Source organism: Halictus rubicundus, chromosome 2, assembly GCF_050948215.1.
Source record: "Halictus rubicundus isolate RS-2024b chromosome 2, iyHalRubi1_principal, whole genome shotgun sequence".
NCBI lineage: Eukaryota > Metazoa > Arthropoda > Insecta > Hymenoptera > Halictidae > Halictus > Halictus rubicundus.
In genome coordinates, this window is record NC_135150.1 from 2,309,159 (window position 1) to 2,327,414 (window position 18,256).

The following is an 18,256-nucleotide window of genomic DNA, read 5'->3' on the forward strand; positions in this document are numbered from 1 at the left end:
TATGTTTGGTCCATTTATAAAAAAGTTCTTATGATTTAAAATGTGTTTCATCAATTACGAGACTGACTGTATATGAAAAATAGATGAAGGTTGATTAAAGGATCATTGATTTCTATGTATTAAATTAATTTTACAGCGGATTGACAAAAGAAAAGTACACTTTTTTTAATTTAAATGCGTGCCATACAAAAATTATAATGTCTCTAGTAAGTAATAAAGCAGCCATTTTGAATTATGAGAAAATGATTGATTTACATTTTATAGATCTTGCGGATTGAAACACACGAAATCAAGTAATTTGTATATTTTCGTAGTAAAATGTTGATAGCATGAATATTTTATGATGCGATTACTTCATCTGTTTTATCAGTTACGCCTATGTTCAAACTTATCAATTTCACTGTGATAGGAGACAATTTGGTACCTACATAGTGATGTATATAGTTCAAGAGTAAATAAATTCGAAGAACCACGTTCGAGATTAGTCAGAAATACAAAGACCAGACGTAAATATATTTACAATGAAGTTTTAACGAAAGTAGGTCACGTTAAATGCGACATTTGATCATACGTATTCAAATGCGCGTACGTGACGAAACGCATGGATCGAACTATTCAATTTGGAACAACTTTGAAATGTTTAAATATATATACGTGTAAATACATATGAGATTGGAGAGTAGAAAACAAATTGTTTTCATAGACAATAATATAATTAATATCATTTTTTAATAAATGACATATAATATTAAATAATGGCGATAAATTGTAAAGAGTATGCTTTATTTTATTTTATTTACAATTAATATAGTATACAATTAAAATTCTTAAATAAGTACTAATACTAATTCAAATGCACCTGAGATTCATATGAATCATATACGGATTAGTATCAAAGTCATGTATATTAAATAGACAGAATATGTAACTCAATTCATTTATATTTCAATTTTTATACAATTTTAACTCTTTTTGTATTCAATTCTTTCCACTTTTACTTCATCACCAACAAGTTGATATACGTATGTTACAACTGTTGAACTTTGAATATCCATTAGGACAAATGAGGGGATGACTGACCTATAAAATATAAATGTTCATCATGATATTAAATAAAATTGTCAAATGTAAAGCTTAAACTTAATTGAAAACTACAGGGTAGACTTACGTATCAAGTGGATTATACGCTCCTGTCGCTGAACCAGGATTAATGTAAAATTTATTTTCATGTTCGTATGCTTCAAATTTATGTGTATGACCTGATATTAAAATGTCAACATCTAATTGTCTTTGAATCAAGGCTAATGATTCAGGGTCTCCCCAAGGTACAACTTGATGCCCATGGGATAATCCTATTCTAAATTGACCAACTGTGACAACTTTTTGTTCCGGATAATTCAAATTCTACAATAATGATGAGTAATGTATACACAAGTTTTGAATAATTAATAGAATATTTAAAATAAAATAATACCTCATCAAAGTCTCCTCTAACAACATGCACATCACTAGCCAATGTTTTTAAATAATCGTATGATTCCTTCGTACAAAGATTGCCTGTGCATAAAATATGTTGTATTCGCCCAGGAACTAATAATTTCTTAAATTTACTTGGAAGGCTGCTGCATCTATGTGGAATGTGCAAATCTCCCAATACTAAAACGAGCTGTAATTACAAAATTATTTTAAATAATTACAACCGTTACAAAAACAAACGTGAAAGGTATGTGCAGCTTTTGTTGAAGTATTTATAATATAAAAATTGTTTGTAATTGTTTCACTGTTAAATAACCTTCATCTTACTTGGGGTTAGAATTTAAAGGTGAAATTCATATTAGACAAACTTTTACCACTAATGTTTGATTTGATCTGCTCACCATGATTTATTTAATAATATTTTTATAGATGTTATAAAATTGTGACCGTTAATATTCGATTTATTGCATTCGTTAGCTATAGAATAGAATCGGAGAAATGTCAAACTCAGTACCGAAAGTATACATGACAGAGTATCGACTTTCGAGATTCGAGAATACGACAATTTGTCGATAGTTCTCTCTACAATGCGCTAAAATACGAATTTCGTGTTCTCGTTCATAATTTGTGTTCATTTACAACCTGTATAAATTTATTGAATCTCATATTTTTAAATATTGACATTTCAATTGAGCGTCACTAATTCTACGTTTATAAATGGTCCAATTAGTATTTCGCTATTAGGAGTAGCTGTTGATGAAGTATTCAACAACGTGTTTATCATAATACACACAAAATATTATGAATTCTTTTGACTACCGGCTCCAATTATTTCTTAAATTAAATAATACTTGATGCTAAATCCACAAGAAATAGGTTAAGAATACCAATTCAACATGAAATGTGTTATACCAGGAGCAAATGTGAGAGGTAAATGTCTCTTTAAATATTATACTAAGGTTATATTTCGTTTACACTTGTCACGTAAAGTACATTTATTTATAAGACGTGGTTTTACACATATGTGTAATAGTTTTAGCGAAGGCTATACATGCATTGGCAAGAATTGGAGACGAAATGTACATAGAACCTCAAAGCAGTAGCGTATCATTTCGTACTGTCAACATGGCTAATTCTGCATATGCTGATTTTACATTTTACCAAAGTTATTTCTCCTATTATGTGTATGGCGATTTGCAAGAAAACGATGCGTTGAAATGTAAAATTTCAATGAGGGTAGTATCGAATTACTGAATTTTCACTTAGTTGTATAAATGATTCAATATTTTAATTTTACAGAGCGCAATGATGGTATTTAAAACTCCAAATCTAATAGATAAACAAGTAGAAACATGTCACATCAGACTGGAACCGGATGCATCTGAAATTTTATTTATTTTAAAGTACAAAAACAGTATTATAAAAACTCATTTATTACCTATATTAGATTGTGAAATATTACAGGTATATTTTTTTTCATGTTTATTAATTATTGTGTTTTTAGTATTTGTATTTATCAATTGTACTTTATAGACTGCATATGATAAAGATTGTGCAACAAACCAGTTTTCATCTCAACCTCGTGTATTAGGAGACGCAATGCAAAATTTTCACCAGAACTTAATTGAAATCACGTTGGAAGCTTCATCTCAAAAGCTTTTATTAAGGAATTATATAGACGATACTTCAGGTAATTTATATTATTAAATAATGATACATTGTAATTTTATGTTTTATTAAATGGAATGTATATTCTTTTCAGGTTTGTCAAATACAACACGTACACAACTTGCACTCGGAAGGGGAGAATTTGATCGATATGATATTAAGACAGATACATCGATTACATTTTGTATGAAAGAATTTAAAGCTTTCTTGAATTTTGCAGAGTCTGTAATGATACCAGTTGGCATATACTTTGAACAAGCTGGAAAGTAAGAAATAATTAATTTAAGTAGACATATGTATCTAATTGTGTGTAAGTAAATAACTACTAGTTATTTTTAGACCAGTTATATTCGGATTAAAAAATCCATCTTTTGATGGAAACTTAGTACTTTCTACATTAAGTTCTGGTACAGATAGTCAGACTGACAGTACAATAAGTGGCAGACAGGAAAAGTCTGTTAAAAGGAGAGCAGGGAATAGACGAGCTTCTAGGAGATCCAATAAATCTGCAACTAACATTGAAAATAAAACAGCTAAGAAAAATAAAACTGCAGCAAGTGTTTCTGCTAAAGATATTCATCCACGTTTAGTAGAACAGAAGAAACAAACAAACGAACATACTACTAAAGAGAAAGAAAGTTCACAATTAAATAGATCTAATAGAACTACGAAGAACAATGAAGGCAATGATCATATAAGTTATTTACCAGTCGAAGAACATAGTCAAAAACAATCTCACAGTAGATCAGTAGAACAGAATAATCAAAAGATATTTCATAATAATCCATCAACCAGTTACAACACAAGTGCACTTTCTAAACCCACTACAAGTGCAAGAGAATTAGTAAGTTCTGCATTTTCCACAATAACAAAGAGGAAGTCCGTTAATAATGAAACAGGTAGACAAGAGAGGGAAAATCAAGATAAAGCTGACATTTCAGATACAGTACCAAATTCACCAACTCCACCAGCAAAAAAAGCCCGTTTAATATTTCAGAAATGTTTTCAGAAAACATTTGATCCAAGAACATTGCCTGGATACGATATAATTTTAGCTGAAGATTCGGATGAGTCTGGCAGGGAATAAAAACATTTTTTTACAAATTTTTGTATGTATTCATGAATTAAACAAGTGTCCTTACAAATTTGTTATGTCAACTTTCATAAGATTATTACAAATTGCTGATGTTGTTTTTTCATAAAAAATTTAAAGTTTTGTTTCCACTTATAAAGTTCGTATTTAAATTCTTCATCCTTCTTCTTACTGTATTTAATTTGAATAAGAAAAGTCCGTATGCAAGATATATAAGTACCTATACAATTTTGCACGCCTAATTTTCTTTATATTTTTAACATTAATAATCCTACGTAGTACAACCCCACTACATCGATTTCGCGTAAAAATTTTGTTTACCAGGCCTCAAGAATTGGAGGGTAGGAGGTTGAAGTTTGCATTTTACAAAATCTTTCAAAAACTATAATTTTTTATTGAATATACATATTTCAGCTTGAAATTCGTACAACAAATATAATTTAAAAAATGCTTGTTTTTTTACATAACTTTTTGCGTTTTATATGTTTTCGAAATATATAAAAAATTAAATATTTTCTATGAAATTTGCTATGCAATAACAAATCGGCGGTCAATTTTTTACGAGGCAGAACTGCAACCAAATTGACTTTTTGGTAACACATCCATTTGGTAAACTTTGCTGAGGGAAGCTTTAGTTGATTGATTGCGTATTTTTGTTCAGCTAGAACTACATTTCAACCATTATGGACAATTGGACAAACAACAATCGGCGACTGTTATGAGTATGAGACTCTTGGCGGGGGGGGGGGGGGGCAAAGTTCCTTAAGGAATCGTCGAACTGCATGCGCGCGATAGCCTAATGTGTATATATGATAACTGTAGTACATCTATGTAAATTATTATAGGTATTAGTCATTGATATGTATGTATAACTGGATATGGTGTACCCACTGATATACATGTAACTATATACATATCAATGGATAGTACAAATGCATGTATATGTATACGTATGTATGCATGCTATACGTCAGCTACAGTTCATTCGTCGAACCTCATCCTCATTTGTATACATAATGTCTGTATGTGTCCACGCGGTAATTCTCACTAATTGATGCTTGCTGCTTTAGTGGTTGACAAAATAAGTCATGATGTTTAAAGAACAATAACCTATGTACATAGTTGTGCAGTGACGATTACAAAGTAGACTCAATCACACAATTTGCTCTGTCAAACTAAACGTTCTCACATTAAAATAGTTTCCCTTACCAGTGTAAACAATTATGCGTACATCACGTAACCAAACGATTCCTCCCACGTGGTATACGAAATAATTATTGTATAAGCACAGTGTGGACAAAGCAACAATTATTGTTTTGTCAGCAAAACTGTTGATGAATAAAAAATGAAAGCATTAACAAAAGTAATCTTAAATGTGAGTACTTTAAGTACCGTAGGATTCAGTGGTTGGTTTCTTGGTAAATATTTCGAGCAAAAGAAACACTTGAGTGAGGAAAATGAATGTCGAGCGGATATTTTCTCCGACACAAATGTTAAAGGAATGCCTGGTTTGCCTTTATTTGGAACAGTTTCTGCGGCTACCGCATTTGTTCCTCAAGAAACTGTAACAAATATGGGTCCAAAATTGTCGTCAACGGCTACAAGAGTGTCCGAAGTGAGTTAGAATTATACATTTAAATTTCGCACGTAACCTCAAAGTTCTCAGAGTACTGCTGCTAACTATTTATAATTGTTGTGCAACTTTGATAAAACTTTTAATGCAACTCGTTGTATATTTCTATATGTAAATATATTTGTACTTTTTAATTATTGGAAGCATACTTAAAATTCTACTTCTTAACAAAACAGTTATATGCATACATAAGCTAGTGAACATTCACAATTTTTATAGATTATGAGATATGGTTTTCCTGGATTGGATAATGTTAGATCGTTCGATGATTTTGTACTTTCCTATGACAGAAGAAATAGGGTTGCACATTGGGTGTTTGAACATTTAACTAAGGAGAGATTACAACATAATAGTGAAATATCACGTCAAAAATGTGAATTTAAACCTGATCCCAGTATACACCCCTTCTTTAGGTATGTATATTTCTACTTGTTACAAACGAATATTATTAATAAAATATTGCAAACTAGATCGGACAATAGCGACTACAAACAAAGCGGATATGATCGTGGACATTTGGCAGCAGCTGGAAATCATAAAATTGATCAACATCATATAGACCAAACTTTTTATCTCTCAAATATGGCTCCACAAGTAGGACGAGGTTTTAATAGGGATTCGTGGAACAGATTAGAAAAATATGTTCGAAGCTTAACGAAAGTTTATCAGAATGTGTATGTGTGTACAGGACCCTTATATTTACCAAAGTAAGTATATCTTTCTGCTTTATGTATACATACCTTGTTGGATAATTCCATAAGTAATATGAATATGTTAATATAGGAAAGAATCTGATGGAAAGAAATATGTACGTTATGAAGTAATTGGAGCAAATCATGTAGCAGTACCAACTCATTTTTATAAAGTAATTGTTGGTGAAACTGATAATTCAAAATTAGAAATGGAAGCATTTGTAATGCCAAACACTCCCATAGATGACAATGCTCCTATAACAAATTTTCGGGTATGTTAATAATAATAATAATAATAATAATAATAATAATAATACATATTGTGTTATTTGAAATTATAGCTAAATATAATTTGATACAACTTACACCAAAGTAAGATGTATTCTTGTGATATACTACTTGATATAGTTAAGCTTAATTAGAAGATATATTTGAAATTAATTCCATGCATTTACAATCTTGAAAAAACTGCAATTGATAGGAATTACATGAGAAAATAGAAAAGGCACTTTTTAGAACTTTTTTGTTTGAGTCAGTAATGAAGATTTTAAACGTGCGTTTTGTATATCTATGTTAGTTATGCACATGCTGAAAATTTCATCGAAATTGATTACATACATACAAGGTAAAAGTGGTGAAAATCATAGTTTCTGCTTAAAATCCATAGATTCTTAAATCTCTCGATGCGTGTCGTTTTTTTTCTGCATCAATCGATTTCGACGAAATTTTCATTATGTGTAGAACTAACATGGATCTACAAAATGCACGTTTTAAATTGTCATTACGGACTCGAATAAAAAAGTTTTTAACCCTTTCGCTACGGGTGCCGTCTATAGCCGGCATCCACGCGACGACCTGTCTGTACGGGTGCCGTGTATATCCGGCAACTTGTAAACACCGAAAGGACTACCGACGTTCATCGTGCACACTTTTCGTCGCGGTGCCCCGTTCAGTGGCGTCACTTCGGCGGAGCGGACTGCCGTAGCGAAAGGGTTAAAAATGTCTTTTATTTCCTCATGAAAATCCTATCAATTGCAATTTTTTCAAAATCTATTTTGCACATCATTTAGTAAACCATGCTTCTAATTGTTAAAAAAAGTCATGTTGTTTGGTCCGATTGTAAAAAAGTTATACTATTTTAAAAGGCGTTCGAACACTTTTGTAAGCCACTGTATATTTGCGTATTTACTGTTAGTAATACTAATATATTTATTATAGGTTCCTCCAGAAAGTATCGAGCGTGCTGCTGGGCTTTTATTCTTTGACAAGATATCACGTGATAAATTATCTAAAATAAATGGAAAGTATATCAGTTGAAAATAATTGTATAAAATTAAGTGGATTGTTTAAAACTAGTCTTTTAGAAGAAATTGAATACATAAATATATAAATATACATATAATAGTGTCTATATTACATATAGACACTATTCTTACTATTTATTATTTATAAATGACAATATTTTATATATCTGTATTGATACGTACATGTGTACTATAGGAGACGAATCAAATATTTAGATATCTTAGTTTTTATTGTTTTTGTACATTCAGTTGTTGAAATTATAATATTTATTTTTCCATATATCGCATGTTGTCACATTGTGTCATAAAATAAGTACTTATATGAAAATCGCATGCACACGTATTTTTAAATTCTTCTTAGTACCCAAAAATTCAGTCTTCAACAAAACCTTGATGATATTTACTTTACAGCATACATTGAACAATGATTGCAGCTTAATAGTGTAATATGGTCATCTTTATCTATTCATGTAATAAATTTTGCACTTGCTTTTTTTATTGATATCACATTACACTATACAGCGTTTTCTCCATCAGGTAAAACATTAACATTTTAAATACATTCTATTTATTTCATGTTAACATGCACAACATGTATGTGCTTCGTACGATTATGATAGTATGGGGACATGTTTTTTGATAAAAAATTTTGTTTCTGAAGTTTGATACTGTGAATTAACATTAATTTAAATTGAATGAATCAGACGAATAGTCCGTCGGAGTCCACATATTTAAAAACAAAATGATAATTAAAATAACAAGACACGCTATAGTTCTATTGAGAGAAAAAAAAATACTTCGTTTGTAAACGGCTACATCAATTATATTAACAGGCGAGAAAACTTCTCGCTATTACTTTGGTCGTGGTAGTAAATAATTACGTACCAAATAATATTTGTTATTAAATACTATACTTATATATACACTGCGAATCTTTATACAAATATCATTCTTTATTAGATTCTTATCTTCATAAATTATTTTATAAACAGCAAAGTAAGACAAAAATTGAATTCACTCCTAAAAAGATTTATTACGATAAAACTGAAGTAGAAATTAAGATTGATTATTGTATACGTTTCCTTGTATTTTATAAGTTTGCGCGTATTATAAGTGCATAAGGATCCGCAGTGTATTCATATAAAATGCTATTGGTAGAATCGTGTTAATTTCTTTAACTTATAGCCTAGTTTATGTACAAAATTAACAAGCGCGATAACACTACAAAACGTGAAAACGCACCGACGATAAGTACTTTGCGAGTCGAAACAGACACCCTTTATACTTTACCATATTTTTACAAAGCTCCGGCCTCTTTGCCGTTAAGTTGTCATATATGTCTATGCTACAATATTTCATAATGACATCTGCGTCAGCTGCCTGAAATCTAGCGAACAGTATGAGGATAATACCATTATGCTTGAGAGATCTCAATACACGCACTCGAGAGTTCAACGCGTTTCTGAAATACATATTCTTCGACGCACAATATTCACTGCTTATAAATAAAATCTCTTTAAGTAGGGTAAGTTAGGCACTAAAATGGACGGGTATCGTTGCTTTAAGAGCTTCTTCCGAGTATTGCTTGCATAATAAGGACACTTAACGGAGCTTTAAGTACACTTGGTTCCATAATAATTCCATAATAGTTCCATAATAATTCCTTCCGAGTCAGACGTGCGACTGAAACGCGGAATATTTTTCGAAAGTTTCGCGTAATTTATCAGTTTGAACATAGATTCACAATTTTGATTCCTATCTGATACCAAAGTTATAACTAAGGGGGCACAACCGTTTGAAAATAAAAAATCGACTTCTTATAAAACAAAACATGTAAATTGATGTTTTAAATATAAATAAAATCTGATGTAGAAATTCATTGAGTTGGCGAAGTTGTAATGTAATGATTCAAGTAATTCGACGACTCGGCTAAACAAGTATATAAAAGTAATTACATTGTATTTATAGACCGCGTTTGAAGTAGTAAATACTATTTTGGAAAATCATTCCTAAGATCAGTAATGTAAGAATAGATGAAATGTTGGTTTTTACTAGTACTGCAATGTCCAAGGATGGGTAAAAAAGTCTTTTATATCGCATTGCTGCAGAAGAGCATAATAAATTTCTGTTAAGTCGTTGTACTCTGTAAAAATCCGGAAAACGTGCTTCCCTGAGTGTTCAAACGAGCGGGTACCCCCTTAAAATAGCTCTAACGTAGTTCATCTTTAGCGCCGCTCCTCGAAATCGGTTCTCGTATCTGGCATTATTTGCTTAATTTTCTAGGTCACTTTGATAACACCCTAATGTGGAGCGTGGACTAGAAAACGCAATGAAACCTTTTTTGACTTGCCCTTTCCAAGTGGCTCTCTCATGAGGACGATTCGTCGAGGTTCTTCCCTCCAATCGGTGTGTACCGCAGATACGTTGCATATTTTCAAACGACTAGGATTTATGGACGTGGAACACTCATGCCATGTTCCTTCGTCACGAACAATTTTAAATTAATCTCTCTTCCGGCGGTGGCTTCATCACGTTGTCCATTTCTACACGCGGATTACTGAATTCTTGAGCACTCGGACTGTAAGTTCCTCGGGTCGCTCGTTTCTTTCTGGCCATCATAAATAATGCGACTAAAGAACCTGCCGCTATAAGAAAGAGACATCCAATAATAGGACCGACGATCACAGCTATGTCGAGCGCTTGGCTCCCTAAAAAGTTCGCCGACTATATTAGAGAAAACAAAAAGAACAATTACGATTAGTTCAGAAATACATAAATAAACATTCGAGAATGCAAATTTTCTTTAAGATGAATTAAATCAAACTTATTTTCTTAATTGCAAATAATAAAAATAAGTAGATCAGTTTCTTACAATTAGTTCAATTACTTCAAATGCATATACTCAATAGAAACATAATTATCAAAGTTCACTACAATTAACACATGTCACACTTTGCGAGAAAAAGGCTTGTCCATACGGTACCAAAGTCTGCTTAGAGTAGAATTTGGTCCATATTTTGTATAAATTTGGCATCAAAACTTGTCGACAAATTCGAATTTGAGTGCAAAGTTTGCAGGCAAAATTCCATGCCAAATTGGGGCCACACATTGGCTTCGTTATAGAGGGCAAGTCGGTCGCACTAAGTACTTACTCTGGGAGTACATATCCGGCAAAATCGAAGGAAACCTTGCTGTAGGAGGAAAAATAGAATTTTATTTAAACTCCTAAATTACATAATTTTAAGGTTCATTTATTTTCAATACTTTATTAATTCCGTTTCCCTCCTACAGCTAGGTTTACTGTTAGAACAAGGTTAGGTTCGCTCTTAGTGCGACAGACCTGTCCTCTATAACGTAGCCTAGGTTTGGCTTCAATTTGGCTTTGACTTGACATGGAATTTTGGCTACAAACTTTGTACTCAAATACCGAGCCTAATGCGGAAACAGACGGATAGGAATTTGTAGACAAATTTTGGTGGCAAATTCATAGCAAATTGCTTACTGGGTGGCTAACTGGGTAGAGTCTTACGAAACTGGTCTACTTATTTTTATCAATTCTAATTCCTTTAAATTGTAACTACATCTTGGGTATTATGTGGATAAATAATTTTGCGTAACTTTTTGTCAATTTACATGAAAGATTTTAAATTATGAGAAAAGTGATAAATTAAAGTGTTATAAATAAGCATATGAATGAATGATGATATAAATGGAAAAAAATGGTCTTCTTCAGCTATGGGGGAAGCGTACCTCTGTACAATTCTGTCCGCTATATTCTGGAGTACATTGACACCTGTATCCCCCGTCATCTCCACACTTGCATGTGCCGCCATTCTGGCAATAATCCTGTCGGAAAAAAGTATTATATGAACTAGATGAAATCTATAAAAATACATCATTTTTAGATATTGCGTTTTTCACTTGCTCGTAAAAGTAGTAATCTTTGCTTTGTTGTGCATACTTAAAATTATGAAACAATGTCGTGCTAGAGATGTACAATTCTTATCGTTTTGTACCCTACAAAAGATGATCAATACTTTGTTATAGGAACATTGACGGTGCAAGTGGGCAATAGGCAGAAGATATATGAAATTATATTATTTACAGTTATAATAATGGTGCATACACTTAGAAACACTTCATGGTTGATCATTATTCTAATAGTTTTAACAGTTTTAATACATTGGTAAAGACTTCCTACATAATAAAATTCGAATATTTTTTTAAGTTTCTGTATGCCATCTTAAAAATGTTATCTAATATTCAATTTATAAAGTTGCAAATATTTAAAAATTTTAGTTTTTCGTCGCCATATTGTCCTCAAATTGCTTAATCTTGGATTACTCGAATTAGATGCAAGCAGCTTAGGGTGTTTAGGGTTCTGTTGGAGATTAAGAGAAAGAATCCCTCTGTCTGTGCTATGGCTGTATTATAAACAAAGCTTCTCATCTTATTTATGCTAGCAGAATCGCACAAAGAGAAATGGAACATGACGAAGTGAAAGTGTCAATAGATGAAATAAATGATCTAATAAAAGACGTACCTCTCTACAGGGATCCATCATTCCGCAATTGTATCCGCAGAAACCTGTGTCACAAATGCACTGATAAGTTCCCGGTAAATTATCACATTGTCCGTGGCCACAATTTGTATTCGGATCTTGACATTCATCTATGTCGTAGGAACAATCGGATCCTATATAGCCGGTATCGCTGCAGTCGCAAGTGAAATTGTTTACGCCGTCGTAACATTTCCCATCGTTTTTACAGGGAACGTTTCCTTCAGCATCGGGCGCGCAGTCGTCAATATTAATTTCGCAATAAAGCCCGGAGTAACCAGGTGGACATGTACATCGAGGTGTCTGTTAATTAAATATAACATGATTGAAATTAGAAGATGGTTCATAACATACGACCTAGGAGATAGAAAAATAGGTTAATTTTGCCTTTTAGAGGGTGACATGAAAGTGCGTTAAAAATAAAGCAACAGCGGACGTGAGCAAATTTAGAGTAAATCATAAATTTCATAAATATTTGTTTGTTAAAAGTTTTGAGGCCTTAATCAGCATCAAATAAACAAATAAATGATTTTAATTTAGTTATTTATACATATAACTATTTATAAGCTTTTACCAGTAATCACTTTGTATAGTAAAAAGTGGACAAGTAAATATTTTAATTTATATTAAATTATAGTAATATTTATAGATATTAATATTACACGTACCTGATACGTATACTCGCATCTGCCACCGTTCTGACACTTTCGTCCGATGCAATAAGGAACATTACAGATTGAGCCTTCGTAGCCAGGCTGGCAGGTGCAGGTAAAGTTATCACCAGTCTGCGGATTGACGACGTCCGTGCAAACGCCGTTCTTGCAAGGCTGGTTCTCGCAGGTAATCAGTCGGAAATTCTGGCACAATTCGCCAGTGAACTGGTCCGGACATTCGCAGCGGAAATAACCAGGAAGATTTACGCACACCCCATCGTGCTGGCAGGGACTGAGAGTTACGCACTCGTTTATATCGCTGTCGCATCTAACATAAAGATAAGATTGATAAGTAAACACGATAGCGTTCGATTGCAATCGTACATATTTTCGATGAAAGAAGTGAAAGAAGTGTATTATTTTAAATATCGCAGTCTTCTCATTAATAAACTAATAAATTAGTAAAAAAAAAAAAATGATGATAGAAAAACTGTAAATGTAAGCATTTCTCTTTAAGCTTCATTAAGATCTTTGTAGAAAAAAACGACAACAAATCCAAATAAAATTTTTGAACAAAATATACACAGAACAGACGTGAAATCTAATACCAAACATTTGTTAAGAAAGTTAATAAAAATTCTTATCTTTTTAATTTAATCGTATATTACCAAATACTTGAATGGTTACAAATATTTCAATAAAAACAGTATCACAATCCGTTAAGCAGGCTGTTTATCGAGCAATGAGAATGGAAATTAGTTCGAACTGACTTAAAAAAAATTGTTCATAAAATAGTGGAAGCGAATGAAATATTTGGTATATATACTAACAGCCATCCTTGCCATCCACTGTTGCACACGCATGTGTAATTAGCGATGCCATCTATACACGTGGCCCCATTTTCACATTTATTGTCAATACATTCGTCAATATTGAAGGAACAATCGTCTTCCGTGTAACCGGCAGGACACTCGCAAACATAACTGTTTGCTTTGTCAAGGCAGTATCCAGCATTTTTGCAATCTTCGTCGAAGCAAAGCTGGCAACCAATGCTCTCATGGTGCGTCGAATTATTTTCTTGTAACGCCAAATATTCCAAGGGTGTAAAGTTCGCGTTTTGATAAACTTCTTCGTATGTGAAATAATGCAGCAACATACTGCCGATCCGTACTTCACCCAAACATCCTTTAAAAGCTTCTCCTAAAAAAAAACGTGTTTCGTTACAAGAGAGATTGGACAATTGATTCGAAGACACGATAATTTGTATTTTATTGAGATTATAAAACGCCATAAAAAACGGCAACTAAATTGTATAGGATATTGTAAAGTTAACCAACATAAGCTTCCGTATTTTCGGCGTAAAAGCATAAAAAAATGTTTCATATAAAAGAAATCTATCTTTTAATATTTAACTTCGATATGTTATAATGTACAATAAATTATTTTAATTTTAGCAGAGGTATTATTTAAAATTGTGAAAAATTATTGATAAAAACGCTTAAAAGTATTTTTGTCTTTATATATATTCTTTACGAAAGAAAAAAATATTTTGAAAACTAATCTAGTTGAAATTTGAATATAATAAGAAAACTATTTTTTGTTCAAATAGTTTCATATCTAAACGTTCGAATGGATGATTTCAAATGCGTTAAGGGATTGAATCTCTCTTTAGCGCGAGCAAAAACTAACTTAAATTCTAATAAGATTAATTAACTATGAAAATTAAGTAAAATTAAGAAGTTCAATATTTTTAAATATCGTGCAATTTTCTAGCAAAATATCTAATATATAAGGGTAATATGCTACCCTTGTATACAATCTTCGTTTTCTGTTTTTGTGCTGTTCTTGTACTTGTTTTTGATTATTGCAACAAACTATTTAGTTTGTGTTAATTCTCAAGTAGATTGTTGGAACCACCACGGGCTTATTGAAATTATACTGATTATTATTTAATATGCATTGGTGTAACTATTTGAATTTTTAGATAAACTGTATTTGACGACGTTTCCGGTGTTGCAAAGTAAAATTGATTTCCATTTACCAATTCGGTAAAAACAAATACTAAATATGTTAACGGTGATGCAGTTTGAAAGTCCACATAAGGACCAACAATAAGTAAAATATTAGAATTATGTTCGTTAGAAATGAAGCAACTTTGAAATAAGTAAAAATATTGGGCTGTAATGTAAATTCGTTTGGTTGCTATATAACTATGTTCCAATTCTACCGTTTTGGTTATAATGTATTGCAAATGTACAGAACTGTGATTGAAAAATATCCAGTTGCAACCAATTTGTTAGATGAATAAAAAAATATACCAAACATAACCGAATGTATTTTACGTTACGACCCAATTATTCAATTTAATTGTAACATTACCTGACATCACATTGTGGGGCGGTGAGACGGTGGTTAACGCGCGTTCATTGAAGTCTATTGAATTATCTTGTATACCGCTTCTGTTTTCCAATGTTTGTTTACTGGAGCCGATAGTTACATAACTATGTCGGTCAGACAAACTGGAACCTAATCCGCCTAGAGTGACCGTCCCAGTCACCAGCAAATCGTACCATAAAGCGAAATTGAAATTCGGGCTGACGTGCGACGCGCTCTCCTCGTTAGAATTCGCGTAACCGCACTCCATTGAATTGTTATTCAATCTCAGTATTATAGACGTCCAATTCCCGTCGGCCTCGACCTTGCCGAAACTCAATGTCCCTTGGTTCTGCATATCGAGCCGCCAAGATACCGTGATCTTGTCTTTGTAAACGGATATGGTGAAATGTTGATCGCCGACGCGGGCTGCAATGTGCATCAAAGTGCCGCCGGTATTCGATCGATACGTGATTTGGATCGTATCGATTGTGGAATCGGTTACGTTTTTCTCCTCCTCTTGATTGTAAATGTAAGTAAATGAAGTCGTGACTCCGTCGAAAGTGGCGTTCGCAATGCACTCGTAGCCGTCGTCCAGGTTAACGCACTTCGACCCAGCCGGGCAGTCTTGTAGTTGACAAAATTCCATTTCCTGGCAAGTCTTGCCAGTGTATCCTCGCGGGCATTGACACCAGAAGTCGTTCCACGTGACGTGGCAAGTACCGTTGTGGTTGCACGGATTACTCACGCAGACGTTGTCGGAAACGACACCCTTCAAGACCTTATCATTGTCGAAAGTCACGTTGCCAAATTGAATTAGGGTGGGAATATCGTTCGCCTGTGGAACAACAGAGAAACTATTTTAGCTGGATAAGACGTTGCCGAGCGAGGTACAGTAGTGCACACTCAAGCGTCCGTTCTTTCGCACACTTGTTTGCACAATTCCCAAAAAATTGGCTTAAATATAATTAAGGCTTTACCGGCGGTTAACGATTCGGCAGAAAGAGTCGTTAAGTCAATGCAGGATTTTAATAAAATTTTAGCACGCAACGAGGAAGAAAAACAGATGATACTACAAATTGTAAAAGATTACTATATTCATTTACATATACAGGGTGGCCCACATAACTCTGAACAGCTCAATATCTCGAAAACTATGCCATCGATTTTAAAGTTCTTAGCCTTCAATTGCATGGAACTGAAGGGCCTTTCTGACTACATAAATGTGAAGTGGTCTCCCTTCCCCTTTAACGGGGGAGGGAAGGTACCTTTGTAATTTTAAATGGAACCCCCTATAAAATGTTACATATTTAGATTCTACCGGAAAAAACAAGTCAATTTTGTCTGAAACATTTTTTTGTCAGATACTTCCATGATGAGATATAACAGTTTGAAGTTTCGAGTTGTAGGTACTTGAAGCGCTCGGAAATAGCGTTATGGAATTATACGCGCTTGAGTCCTTTGCTTATTCGTGAAGAAACACAAACAATAATATTTACAATTCTTGAGTTTAACTCACTTATCTATGAAAACGTTTTCAGTTTAGAGCTGTTATTCAAGCAGTAACATTGTGATTATGGCTACTTTTGACACAGAAGTGAATATGTTATTAACGTTAGGTGAATGCCAAAAAAATTATCGGCGCGCAGCAGTGATGTTTTTGAACGTTATGGAATCAAAAAATGTCATGCAACATTTCATAGTTTAGAAAAGCGGCTTAGTAAAGCTGTCACTAATGAAAATAATAGTGCCAGTATTCTTGCTGCAATTACATTAAATCCTCATATTAGTCAACGTACACTTGCACAAACATCACATATTAGTCGTTCATCAATTCAACGAATTTTGAAACGGCAAAAGTATCATCCATATCACATGGTTTTATCACAAGAGCTTTCGATAGCAGATTACGATCACCGCGTAAGATTTTGTGAGTGGCTGCAGGGTGTTGTGGAAAACGACTTTTTGTGCAAAATACTTTTTTCCGATGAGGCCACTTTTATGAATTCAGGGCATGTAAATAGACATAATCTGCATTATTGGGCCGTGGAAAACCCAAATTGGATGCGATGTGTTCCCTTTCAACATCGATGGTCTTTAAATGTTTGGTGTAGCCTAATAGGAGATTTTGTGATTGGACCTTATTTTTTTCAAGAAACTGTAACATCTGCAAGTTATTGTGATTTCTTAAGAAATCATTTGCCTGCGCTTTTGGAAGATGTGCCACTGCAAGTTAGAAGAGAAATGTGGTTCCAACAAGACGGCGCTCCTCCACGTTTTGCAATCATCACCAGGCAATTTTTGAACGAAAAATTTGGGAACAAATGGATAAGTCGTGGGGGACCTCGTCAATGGCCTCCTCGATCCCCCGATCTAACACCATTAGATTTTTTCTTATGGGGATATGTAAAGGACAAAGTTATGTTTGTACCACCGACGACAAAAGAGAATATGAAACAAAGAATACGTGACGCTTGCGCTTCAGTGACTCCCGAAATGTTAAAAAATGTTAGAACAACTTTGATGTTTCGAGTAAATAAATGTTTACAAGCCCGTGGTGGACATTTTGAACATTTAATTTAAAGTACATTTGATTTCTTTACGAATAAGCAAAGGACTCAAGCGCGTATAATTCCATAACGCTATTTCCGAGCGCTTCAAGTACCTACAACTCGAAACTTCAAACTGTTATATCTCATCATGGAAGTATCTGACAAAAAAATGTTTCAGACAAAATTGACTTGTTTTTTCCGGTAGAATCTAAATATGTAACATTTTATAGGGGGTTCCATTTAAAATTACAAAG

General features: G+C 33.1%; 4 protein-coding genes across 8 annotated transcripts in view; 2 read left to right on the forward strand and 2 right to left on the reverse strand.

Moving 5' to 3' along the window:
• Window positions 1-768: 768 nt before the first annotated feature.
• On the reverse strand, window positions 769-2,034 carry Vps29 (vacuolar protein sorting 29). The gene is made up of 4 exons (XM_076804608.1): window positions 1,878-2,034; window positions 1,475-1,666; window positions 1,169-1,404; window positions 769-1,080 (listed from the first exon to the last, which is right to left on the reverse strand). The coding sequence occupies exons 1-4, from the start codon at window positions 1,878-1,880 to the stop codon at window positions 963-965; spliced, it is 549 nt and encodes a 182-aa protein (XP_076660723.1). The 5' UTR covers window positions 1,881-2,034; the 3' UTR covers window positions 769-962.
• Window positions 2,035-2,216: 182 nt separating this feature from the next.
• On the forward strand, window positions 2,217-4,590 carry Rad9 (cell cycle checkpoint control protein Rad9). Of its 4 annotated transcripts, none has more exons than XM_076804486.1 (6): window positions 2,217-2,406; window positions 2,510-2,712; window positions 2,776-2,940; window positions 3,010-3,166; window positions 3,239-3,410; window positions 3,484-4,590. In XM_076804486.1, exons 1-6 carry the CDS (start codon window positions 2,373-2,375, stop codon window positions 4,229-4,231), a joined length of 1,479 nt encoding a protein of 492 aa, XP_076660601.1. In that variant the 5' UTR covers window positions 2,217-2,372; the 3' UTR covers window positions 4,232-4,590. The 4 variants fall into 4 exon arrangements, with proteins under 4 accessions (XP_076660601.1, XP_076660605.1, XP_076660610.1 ...); XM_076804490.1 differs by having other exon boundaries at window positions 3,365-3,410; XM_076804495.1 differs by lacking the exon at window positions 2,217-2,406 and having other exon boundaries at window positions 2,562-2,695.
• A 442-nt stretch (window positions 4,591-5,032) lies between these two features.
• Window positions 5,033-8,146, forward strand: Endog (endonuclease G, mitochondrial). Its single transcript, XM_076804539.1, has 5 exons — window positions 5,033-5,852; window positions 6,090-6,283; window positions 6,341-6,577; window positions 6,654-6,834; window positions 7,781-8,146. Exons 1-5 carry the CDS (start codon window positions 5,583-5,585, stop codon window positions 7,877-7,879), a joined length of 981 nt encoding a protein of 326 aa, XP_076660654.1. The 5' UTR covers window positions 5,033-5,582; the 3' UTR covers window positions 7,880-8,146.
• A 963-nt stretch (window positions 8,147-9,109) lies between these two features.
• The window catches only part of Crb (cell polarity complex component crumbs), a 109,153-nt gene continuing 100,006 nt past the window's right edge, over window positions 9,110-18,256 (reverse strand). For both annotated transcript variants that reach the window (XM_076804287.1, XM_076804284.1), the window contains 6 exons: window positions 15,457-16,288; window positions 13,908-14,277; window positions 13,093-13,405; window positions 12,410-12,727; window positions 11,617-11,712; window positions 9,110-10,590 (listed from right to left, as the gene is read on the reverse strand). In XM_076804287.1, the coding sequence (XP_076660402.1) occupies window positions 10,363-10,590; window positions 11,617-11,712; window positions 12,410-12,727; window positions 13,093-13,405; window positions 13,908-14,277; window positions 15,457-16,288 (2,157 nt within the window). In that variant the 3' untranslated portion in view covers window positions 9,110-10,362. The remainder of the gene's footprint in view (window positions 10,591-11,616; window positions 11,713-12,409; window positions 12,728-13,092; window positions 13,406-13,907; window positions 14,278-15,456; window positions 16,289-18,256) is intronic.

Coding starts and splice junctions, on each gene's coding strand:
- Endog (XM_076804539.1), top strand. CDS start 5,583: ATGAAAGCATTAACAAAAGTAATCTTAAATGTGAGTACTTTAAGTACC. Junction 6,284..6,340: donor AGTATACACCCCTTCTTTAG/GTATGTATATTT, acceptor ATTGCAAACTAG/ATCGGACAATAGCGACTACA. Junction 6,578..6,653: donor GGACCCTTATATTTACCAAA/GTAAGTATATCT, acceptor ATGTTAATATAG/GAAAGAATCTGATGGAAAGA.
- Vps29 (XM_076804608.1), bottom strand. Junction 1,405..1,474: donor TTAGAGGAGACTTTGATGAG/GTATTATTTTAT, acceptor TCATTATTGTAG/AATTTGAATTATCCGGAACA. Junction 1,081..1,168: donor GCGTATAATCCACTTGATAC/GTAAGTCTACCC, acceptor TATATTTTATAG/GTCAGTCATCCCCTCATTTG.
- Rad9 (XM_076804486.1), top strand. CDS start 2,373: ATGAAATGTGTTATACCAGGAGCAAATGTGAGAG. Junction 2,713..2,775: donor AATGTAAAATTTCAATGAGG/GTAGTATCGAAT, acceptor TTAATTTTACAG/AGCGCAATGATGGTATTTAA. Junction 2,941..3,009: donor TAGATTGTGAAATATTACAG/GTATATTTTTTT, acceptor TGTACTTTATAG/ACTGCATATGATAAAGATTG.